The following is a 10,983-nucleotide window of genomic DNA, read 5'->3' as shown; positions in this document are numbered from 1 at the left end:
CTGCATGCTTGTCAATATCACCCTTGAGAAGAGGTTCCGGCGAGCAAAATCGAAACGAGAGACTCAATTTTCAGTAAAGGTAGCAAACTTCTTGACTACGCAGATGACTTTGATATTGTAGGCCGAAACTTCGCAACGGTGGAGGCCATCTGCGCTAGACTGAAAACGGAGGCTAGTACGATTGGCCTAAAAGAAAATGCGTCGCAGTCCATACATGATTGGCAGATGCTCAAAGAGACGAACGTGCACTTTTCTGGATGATAATCGTTGGGATCGCTGGTGGCCGCGGTTAACATAAATAAAGAGATCTTGCGGCGCATTTAAGGAGAAAATCGAGTCTACCCGTCGCAAAACGCTTCCATCCGCTAGCAAACGATAGCCACCGTACGAGGCTGAAAAAGTACATAGCCCTTATTAGACCGGTAGTTTTTATGGATTTGACGATACTCACAGAGGACATGCCCGCACTTGCGAACGATATTTGACGGAGCAAAAGCTGGAAGCGAAGAGCGGCGGATGTACGCATCTCTTTTTACGTCCATTTATTTTTCGTGATTTCCTTTCGCGTCAATATTTTAACGAACGGAATTTGAATTAATGCCGTCTCATTTTACGTCTAAAATTTGAATTAACGACCACCCTTTTTACGACCGATTGTTCTTACGCTCCATAATAGTGGACGTAAAATAAGATTTGCGTGTATATGAATCACGAGCAGCAGACACAACTTGGGGAGATTACCATCGGACATCTGATGAAGCATCAATAAACTACGATGAACCGGACAGTCATAAGGAAAACGGTTCTATTTCACAACCCCACGGGCATCCAGAACAGAGGGACCCTACGTGCGAGATGCCTCAACTTGGTCTTGCGATTTGCGCAATTAGTTGAAAAAAAAAACAAAGAAATTTTTTTAATCGAGCAAAATAAAAACTGCGTTTTTAGCATTTTTGCTTAAAGTTTAAACGTGAAAACGAAATCTATTCATGCTTTTAATATATACGTTATTATTTTCCAAGCAAAAAATACGAAAAAAAAGAAAATATCGAATGAAATTTTTTTTGCCGATTTTCGGAAATTCCGTGGTTTGAAATTTCCATTTCTGTTCCGTGTTAGTAGCGTAAATACTCATTTTTCGAGTTTTTCAGGCTGTAGAGCCCACGGGCGATTGAATTTATAAAAAAATTTTGAGTTATATCCGACAATTTATTTTTATGCCCCCCGATTTTTTATGCCAATTTCAAAGGGCCCTCCCCCCTGATAAGAAATTTAAAAATAATTTGCAATGGCCTAAGTAAAAGAAAAAAAAACACATGCATTAAAAATTTCAAAATTACTTTTTTGCATGAACAAAGTTCTAGTTTTCAAGCAGAAATATCACTTAGTGACTAAACAAGGCGAAACGAAGCTTTTGTAATGCCCTTAAAGTGATTCGAACATTCTGTTCGTGGAACAGCCATTAAATTAGTTATTGAGACACAAATGTTCCCCAAATACTAATAGGGTCCTATCAATTCTTATGGTCGAAATTCGATCCATCATTGACTGACTTGTTAAACCAGCATTGTTATTTTGATCGTATATCGCAAGGGAAGAATTTCTTTAAATAATTTGTATATATCCGAAGAAGGCTGAAAGCGAGATTGACCGCTTGGAGAGCAACCAAATGATTTCAAACTCAAGCTATAATCATAGTCGACCCTTAAATACAACTCACAATAGCAGGTTAGAATCGGGGATTAAGTAAAAATACATATGAATGTCAATCCTAGATTAAATTGAACGGTTGATTGTTCAATTTAAATTGGATTATTTGAATTCAGTTAAGCGAAATAATATCATCAATTGAACAAATGATTGTTGGCATATTGAAAAAAATCATAAGCACTAGAGAATTGGCTATCAACAAATCGCAAGCTTCACTGCTATGCCAAATGTATGTGCTAAAACGTGAATAACGGCAGAAAACAGTTTGTCTATAAAAAGAGGAAATGTTCAACACGGAAGAGCTGCAAGCTGCATCGCTAGTTGGTATAAATAGCGATTGTTTGCGTGCATCTACAGTCAAAACCATCAAAATGCTGAGTAAGTTTGTTTACTAACAAATGGCAGGAGATTTAATATTATTTTTAACACATATAATAATTATCAGTACTGTCTGTAGTTTATAGGAATGAATTATGTATCTCACTAAAATTTCATCAATTCAAATTTCGTTGCATTTTTTCAGCGCTTTTCATCGTTGGTTGTTTGCTCGCGACGGGAGCATTCGCGCAAGATCCCCGATGTCCTGCGATTTGTGATCCGCTGGACCAGCCAGTTTTCTTGCCACACGAATGGGATTGCAGTAAATACTATGTATGCAGCAATGGTTACGCTGTAGAAATGCAATGTCCTGACCCGCTGTTATGGAATCAATCGATAAATGTATGCGATTGGCCCTGGGCAGTAACTTGCAGTCTGCCTCCTACAACGACAACGACATCTAGACCTCCTCCTACGCCACCGGCTGGCTGTCCAGGTTCTTCTTAGTATTTATATATCGATGAATTATCTTTTGGTTTTTAGTATAAATAAATATAATACTATCTGATTAAAGTTAATGTAAAGAGGCTCCAATTAGTTTTTATGTTTTGAAAAAATTTGACAAGAGTGAAAATTCAAAAATATTTGGCATTTCATTTGAGGGAAAGTTTGAGATAGCAAACGAAAAGAAATCGAGTAGTAGATGTAGGTAAATCTTGTTTTGCATTTTTTCCCGATCTATGGCATCATTCCTAGTAAGTTTCGGGTGCCTTAACCTCTTTTTTCGAACACGACCATCGTTTTTCTTTTTTCATTAAGATTGTCGTCTTTTATAAAATGTTGATAAATAGAATCTTCTATATAAAAATGGATTTCTGTATGTCTGACTGTCGGGATGTTCCTTATACAATCAAAAACTACTGAACCAATCGGCGTGAAAATTTGCATGTAGAGGTTTTTGGGGCCAGGAAAGGTTTTAGTGATGGTTAGAGACCCCTTCCCCCACTAAGAGGGGGGCTCCCATACAAATGAAACACAAATCTCTCGAGATTTGCATAACTCGAGAACTAATCAAGCAAATTGAACAAAATTTGGCATGTGGGTGTTTTTGGTGAGAAGAATTTATTCTATGGTAAATTGAGACTCCTCCCCTCTTTAGAAGGGGAATTATGACTCCTCTCCCCTTTAAGGGGGGGGGGGAGGGGGGCTTCCATACAAATGAAATACAAATTTCCTCATAACTCGAGAACTAATCAAGCAAATGGAACCAAATTTGGCTTGTGAAGGTTTTCGAGGGCAAGAATATTTTCTATGGTGAATTAGGACCCCTCCCCACTTTAAGAGGGGGGGGGGGGGCTCCTGTACAAATGAAAAACAAATTTCCTCATAACTCGAGAACTAATCAAGCAAATGGAACCAAATTTGGCAAGTGGGGCTTTTAGAATTAAGACCCCTCCCCTGTTTAGGAGAGGGGCTTCCATATAAATGAAATTCAAATTTCCTTATAACTTGAGAACTAATCAAGCAAATGGAACCAAATTTGGCATGTGGGAGATTTTGGAGTTTTGAATTTATTTTATGCTAGTTAGAGACCTCTCACCCCTGTGGTAGGGGGATATGGGGGACAAGACTCGTCCATAAAACATTAGTCAATAACAAGACCACAAAAACTATCTATAGTAACACTAGATCATTCAGGACGAGACGGCCGCGAGTGTTGCCGGCGACCCGCCGTCGGAAGCGCCTCCCACTGTGGGGAGGCAACTCCCCGCAGAAATCACTACTGTCTAGGTTTATTTATTGTCCTAGATCTACCTGGGTTTCCTGGAAAGAGCGATAGCGAGTAAGGAGAGGATCGCGAAATGGTACTTTCCACAAAAAAGTTTTCCGTGAAATGGTACATTCCACTTAAGGTTTTTCGCAAAATGATATTCGGCGTAATGTTGTACAATCATGGCGAATATTACTATCCGCTTTCTGGCTATGCAATGAGGGGACAGGGGAGTTGTTTTCTACTTTACTGTGAGGAAAAATTGCAAATTTGTATATTAAACTACCCATTCCAGGTAACTAATAAGCCTTAACGTAAGCAGCAAATCAGCGTATCTTTCATTTTATACTGCACGTTATTGTATGTTAGCTTTTTGACTGCATAGGTGTTGTAAACTGGCATCCAAAATTGTATTCAAATTCTTCGTGTCGGTAATTAGCTGTAAATTAGCATTGTAAGCACTATAAGAAGGTTATCAGTGAAGTAGCTGTATATTTTGCCAATATAGCATTTAAGTAGCATTTAAGTAGCATTTAAGGCGAAAATGCTTATTGGCCTATATTTGAATAGCATTGGGGATGCTTATTGGTTACCTGGGATGCTTTCATAGTTACGTAACTGCCAAAATGAATCATCTAAGGTTGAACTCCCCAGAAACTTGCAAAACTCGAGATTGTGACAAAGATCATCCGAGATTCGTGATTTATGTACAACACAGGTTAATTTGTGGCAATACGAAGTTTGTCGGGTCAGCTAGTCTATACCTATAAAAATGGATTTCTGTCTGTCTGCCCGAATGTTCCTTATAGAATCGAAAACTACTGAACCGATCGGCGTAAAAATTTGCATATAGGGGTTTATGGGCCCAGAGAAGGTTCTTATGATGGTTAGAGACCCCTCCCCCCACTAAGAGAGGGGGCTCCCATACAAATGAAACACAAATTTCTGCATAACTCGAGAACTTATCAAGTAAATGGAACAAAATTTTACATGTGGGTGTTTTTGGAGACAAGAATTTTTCTATGGTGATATGAGATCTCTGCCTACTTTAGGAGGGGGGGCTCCTATACAAATGAAACACAAATTTCTTCATAACTCGAGAATTAATTAATGAAATGGAACCATATTTGGCATGTGAGTATGTTTGGAGGCATGAATTTTTTCTACGATGAATTAGGACCCCTTACCTTTTTAGGAGGGGGGGGGGGGGGCTCCCATACAAACGAAATACAAATTTCCTCATAACTCGAGAACTAATCAAACAAATGGAACCAAATTTGACATGTGGGTGTTTTTGGAGACAAGAATTTTTTCTATGGTGAATTGAAACCTCTGCCTACTTTAGGAGGGGGGCCTCCCATACAAATAAAATTCAAATTTCTTCATAACTCGAGAAGTAATCAAGCAAATGGAACCAAATTTGGTATATGGGGGGTTTTGGAGGCAGGAATTTTTTCAATGATGGTTTGAGACCCCTCACCCCAGTGTTAGGGGGATAAGGACTCTCATACAAATAAAACAAAAATTTTTGTGTAACTCAAAAACTAATCGAACTTGAGAAATTTTAGACTCTCATAAAACATTAATAAATAACAAGACCACCAAAAACTATCAATAGTCACATTAGATAGTTCAGCGCGAGACGGCCACAGCGGAAGCGCCGGCCACTGCCGGGGGCAGCCCCCCGTAGAGATCACCTCTATCTAGGGTTATTTATTTTCCTAGATCTACTGACCTCTATTACTTTCCGTCAGGTGGGTCACCCCTGCGAAATGGTACTTTCTACGAAAAAATTTTCCGTGAAATGGTACATCCCGCATAAGGTTTTTCGCGAAATGGTATTCTGCGAAACAATTACTCCGCGTTATGGTCAACCGAGAATTGATGTTCGGCAAAATGGTATTCGACGAAATGGTTTGTGATGATGGCGAATATTTAAATGCTATCCGCTTTATTTTATCAGGCTCAGCAATGGGGGGAGTTGTTTTCTACTTTACTGTAAGAAAAATTTGTATATTAAAACACCCATGAACTCCCCAGAAACTTGCAAAGCTCGAGATTGTGACAAAGGTCATCCGAGATTCACGATACAACATAGTTTAATTTGTGGCAATACAAAGTTTGTCGGGACAGCTAGTAGGAATATAAAGATTGTCTTACATAAACGCGCATGAAAAAATATTCACGGATTATTAACAAAAAAAATATTATGTTAGTGTAATGAAACTAAATAAAATCAAATCCATTATCAATACAATTGCCGACTAGTGGATTGCCGCTTGAGGTTGTGTCGGCACATTTTCAAACGGCAAACACTACTCCGCTTAGTTTAATTAAATGTTAACTAAGTGCATTGCATGAGAAACAACTTTAGCACTTCGATCAATTTGTTTGCTGATAAAAAAGGTTTTGAAGGATCTGCTGATAACATCGACTATAAAAGTATTCGCCCGATCATCAGTTATTCACATTCCGAATTACCGATATTACGATAATAGTGATAATGATTGGTAAGTTGCAAGCACTATATTACCAGCAAATTAGTCATTTTATAACTGAATTTTAGTTCTCATTACGCTCTGCCTTGTTTCCGGCGCACTTTCTTCGTTGCTGTGTCCGAGGAAATTTAATCCTGAGCTGACAGTGCACTTGGCTCATCCGATCGACTGCGGTAAGTTTCTAACTTGCGTTGGATCCCATCCGGTCGAACAATCCTGTCCATCAGGACTTCACTGGAATGAAGAGCAGGGCTTTTGCGATTATCCACGTGCTTCTAATTGCTCCCGGGGGGATGCTGCGAAAGAGGCGCAGTTCAATTTGACTACGATTTCACACAGCCAGCAATGTTTGCCACAAACCGCAAGATGTCCCGTGAACTCTAAGCCTCGGGAAGAAGTTGTTTTTGTAAAACACCGGAATTGTCGCAAGTTCTACGCGTGCGTGTCTGCTCAACCAATTGAGCTGAGCTGCCCCTACCAGTTGTATTGGAATTCGAAGAGTTGTATCTGTGATTATGACGTCGACGATGAATGCAATGAGGATGGCGATAGGATCGAAGACGACGTTGAAGAAGCTCAACCTGAGGACGGTGATGCTGATGAAGAGCAAGAACAGGAAGAGGAACAACCTGTAGATAACGTTGATGAAAATGAAGAAGATCAATCTGAGGCGGATGGTGCAGAACAAGAGAAAGAACAGGAAGAGCAGCAACCTGTTGATGATGTTGATGAAAATAAGAATGATGAGAAGGAAGACGAGGCAGAACAGAGTCAATCAGAAGCAAATGCAAGCTCATCGGAATCTACTGCAGTAAGAGTCCGCCGAGCTGCAGATAATTCTGGTTCAGGAGCTAACTCCGGCGGTTCTGGATCAGCAGCAAACTCCGGTAGTTCTGGTTCAGGTTCGAACGCAAATACTGGCCCAGGATCCGGTTCCAATCCGGGATCCAATTCTGGCTCCAGCTCGGGATCAGGATCAGCACCGGTTCAATCGGGTGCAGATATCCATACTGTTTCCTCGATTGCCGTACTTTTGTTCACCGTTACGATGAGTGTATTGTGAGTTACAGCTTGAAAAGTATAAATAGCACGAATAAAGCTTGAACATGGTTGTGGGTTCAATATTAAACATGGGTAAAATAAAATGTTAAGGCTCAATAAAACTTTTTTGGATATTTATTGTTCAAAATCAAACAACTTTCTGTTTTCTAGAACCTTACAATGTGTCTTTTCGTGATTAACGCCTACGATTAAGTTGAAACACTGCTCAGTCCAAAACAGATTAATTACCCTACTTTCTGTAAAGTAAGTGTAAAACGGCTTTTTTGTTTGATCTACTGTGCTAGTGCCCAAAGATGTCTGTGATAAATTAAGCTATTACTGTTATTGTTATATTGTTATTGGTACATTAGAAGATACTAAAATTGAGTGTTTAAAGCAAACAGATCTTCAGACAACACATTGTAAATTTAACATTTTCTATCCTTATGTCAGAATTTTCTTACACTGAAGATAATTTGACTTCTAGCTCTCCACAAAAACTGATAATACGGTTCTAAATTTTTTGAGCATATTCTTTTTGAAATTTTTATCTTCTTTTTAACCAAACTCAAGTTTTTGGGTGAGCCATTCACAGCTATTTATTTTCCTCGACTCACGCATTTCTTCAAATTCATAACCCATTGGACATTATCTCTTGATATCTATGAGAAATTATTGTCCAATAGATATATCAGATTTGGCATAGCGAAGCAGAGACCTGGTGCCATAATTTATTTTCGGAATTCGATCATATATTGTGCAGATTTTGCAAGGCATCACGATTACTTACGGCATCATTACCACAAATAACTCTCAATTATTAAACGAAGATTACTTAAATTGAAAATTAAAAACTGGTCCTTTAACATATTTTTTTCTATAATTCTATTATAATAACAAATAAATAACAATTTTATACGCACTATAACACGAATACTATACCAGCAGCTGCAAAGAGCGATAAAACAGGAACGACCGCACTTGATTCTGCTGCTGGCACCGGTTGAATAATAATCTCCCGATCTCCTATTTCGTGTTCCACCGTTGTTTCCTCGGTATTAACTTCGGAAAGCCCCACCACTTCCGTTTCCGTTGTATTGTCTGTCACCGCGGAACGCCGAACCCTCCCTGAGGGCTCATCCGTCGGGAGCGGTAACAGTGTAGTGAAACGATCCGAAGCAACACACTCCTCATCGGGTGTTACCCCACATACACACTGTTCCCTTTTCCAAAATGTGAATGGCGGACAGGACATTGTTAGCTTTTCACCGCCAAGACAGATGTGAAAGTTTCGGCAATCTGTATCTTTTAGAAACACCAACCTTCCCTTGTGCTGACTGATATCTGGGCAGTCGTCGTGCTGCGGCAAACAGAGGCCATTTTCCAATAAAGAAACGTCGAACAAAATTGATGAAGCGTCGAAGTTTATGCAGTTCGCTTTGTCAGGATAATCACAAGCTCCCGCGGCCGCATTCCAGTGTAATCCTACAGGACATTCTTGCTCGGTAGGAATACCATGGACACATGTCAAAAACCGGGAACAGTTTGTTGGATGCGGTAGATGGACAGTCTGGTCGACATCGGCAAGTAGCGGGCATAATATCGAATTGCTTCCAGTGATAAGTCCCAATATGAGAGCGAGTGCTGTAGATATACAAAACAGTTATTAGTCTCCGATATCCGTTGGAAGTAATGTTACTGACCTAACATTGCGATGAATCGCATAACGGTTTTTCGTGTGCAAAGAAAGCATTGCATGCTTTTATAGTCAAGCTTCTAATTGAGTTTACCATATTTTGTATTTTGGGTATAGCTGGCTTTCGCCGAAAACAAACTTATCAAATTTAGCGTGAGCGGAAGTTTGGCCGTTGACACGTACTTCACCGTTAGCAATGGAACTTTCATTTCCTGTGTCTGCTTGTTGTTTGTTGAGTGATGGACCGCCACATTGATTCATTCTACTTAACGGAGAGAAAAGCTTTTTTTTGACAATTGTTGCAATTGTTTAATGTAATACAAAAAATGAGATTACTGGGAGTAGCGGTATGGGTGAAACAAGTGTTGCAACTGCTAGTGATGTAGCCATGTTTTGACTAAAATATGATGACTAATGGTAAAATAAAATTCTAGGTTTTAAGAGCTATCAGAAATTAGTAGTCAAATTTCAAACAGACGTTAAGTCGATCTCTATATACAGTGTGACACATGTATATTCGAACAAAAACAAAGGCTTATATTTTAAAAAATAAAGGGTTTATTTCGAATTTTAGTTTTAGAAGGTGTTTACCCATAGATACAGAACGCAACCTACAATCTTTGCTCTATTGAATCGCCTTTTCCTGGATAACACCCTTCAAACGCTTTTTGAAGTCGTTGCATGCGGCACGCACTACTCCCATCGGAATATCATCCCATATCTTGTTGATAACTAACTTAAATTCATCCAAATCATGATATTTATAAACCTTGAGCTTCTGCGGCATGTACTCCCATATACAAATATCCAGATGTTCAAATCAGGAGAACTTGGAGGCCATTCCTTTTTCGATATGAAATCCGTCAAATTGGCTTTGCACCACGTCTGCACAAGTTTTGCAGTGTGGGCAGGAGTTCCATCCTGTTGAAAGCAGTAATATTCTTCACCATACATTCCCCGAACGTAGGACATCAAATTTTGTTCTAAGACCATTTCGAGATAGTATTTTGCATTAACTTTCTCACCATTTTCAATAAATATAAGAGGAAGTTTCCCTTTCGTTGAAATGCCTCCCCACCCCATACCGAGATCGCTGATGAATTTTGGTATCGTGGTACATTCCGTTTGTACTTTGGAACGTCGATGATCGAAACCGATCACAACCGATCATTTTGAGCATGATGCGGAGTTTGAAGAACAAACAACTTCTCAAGAGGAGAGAGAGAGAGACGCGGAGAAAAAGAGAGCACGAGATTGCGACTTTAATAAAACTTCTAAAATTTTCTCAAAACTGTCCACTGATTTCAGGTGTTCCTTCAGTTTCGCCTGCGTCCCAACCCAAAAAATGTCGATAGGACAAATCTCAGGACCATAACCATATCCATCTCGCCGAATTTTTCGACGAAAACGGCCTTTACTGATCCAGGAACATCTTTCCCCTTCGATGAGATATAAAGCTGTGGTCCCAGCAGAGTGTGGTCGCTTCGGAATCGAAATGCAAAATGCGGATCATCGGATCGGATCGGGTCAAATGTCTAAGTACACGTGTTCGAAATAATGCTGTAACACGCAGGATAAATAAAAATAATTACCTTGAATCAATATCCTGAATCAATAACCCGCTTAGTTGGTTTCGAGGTAGGATGTTGGTCTAACAAGTCAGTCGTTGTATGTTCAAATCTCAGCTAGGCGCTGCTGCTAGATAGAGTCAGTAGAAATGTTGCACTAGCCCCGTAACTGTCCTGCACTCTAATAGCCGGCTGTGAAGTCTGCCGATAAAGAAGGGTCAAGTCTTAGAAAACGGGTTTAAGCCCAAGGCTTTGCTTTTTTACCTTGAATCAAATACATTGTTTTCTTACTATTTACTTAACTATAAAAAATTTATGTTAGGTTTATTTGGTATGCATTGTTTACAGACGAAACAAACGTTTTGCAGACGAGAACATTAG

The 10,983-nt window shown here is 39.5% G+C and overlaps 2 protein-coding genes across 2 annotated transcripts; both read left to right on the top strand.

The window, feature by feature from the left end:
• The first annotated feature begins 1,994 nt into the window (after positions 1-1,994).
• On the top strand, positions 1,995-2,535 carry LOC128736076 (peritrophin-1-like). Its single transcript, XM_053830558.1, has 2 exons — positions 1,995-2,088; positions 2,234-2,535. Exons 1-2 carry the CDS (start codon positions 1,995-1,997, stop codon positions 2,533-2,535), a joined length of 396 nt encoding a protein of 131 aa, XP_053686533.1.
• Positions 2,536-6,302: 3,767 nt separating this feature from the next.
• LOC128736074 (peritrophin-1-like) lies at positions 6,303-7,360 on the top strand. Its single transcript, XM_053830557.1, has 3 exons — positions 6,303-6,309; positions 6,360-6,928; positions 7,046-7,360. Exons 1-3 carry the CDS (start codon positions 6,303-6,305, stop codon positions 7,358-7,360), a joined length of 891 nt encoding a protein of 296 aa, XP_053686532.1.
• The last annotated feature ends 3,623 nt before the right edge of the window (positions 7,361-10,983 follow it).

Source organism: Sabethes cyaneus, chromosome 2 (assembly GCF_943734655.1).
Source record: "Sabethes cyaneus chromosome 2, idSabCyanKW18_F2, whole genome shotgun sequence".
Taxonomy (NCBI): Eukaryota; Metazoa; Arthropoda; class Insecta; order Diptera; family Culicidae; genus Sabethes; species Sabethes cyaneus.
This window is presented reverse-complemented; position numbering and strand designations above follow the sequence as displayed.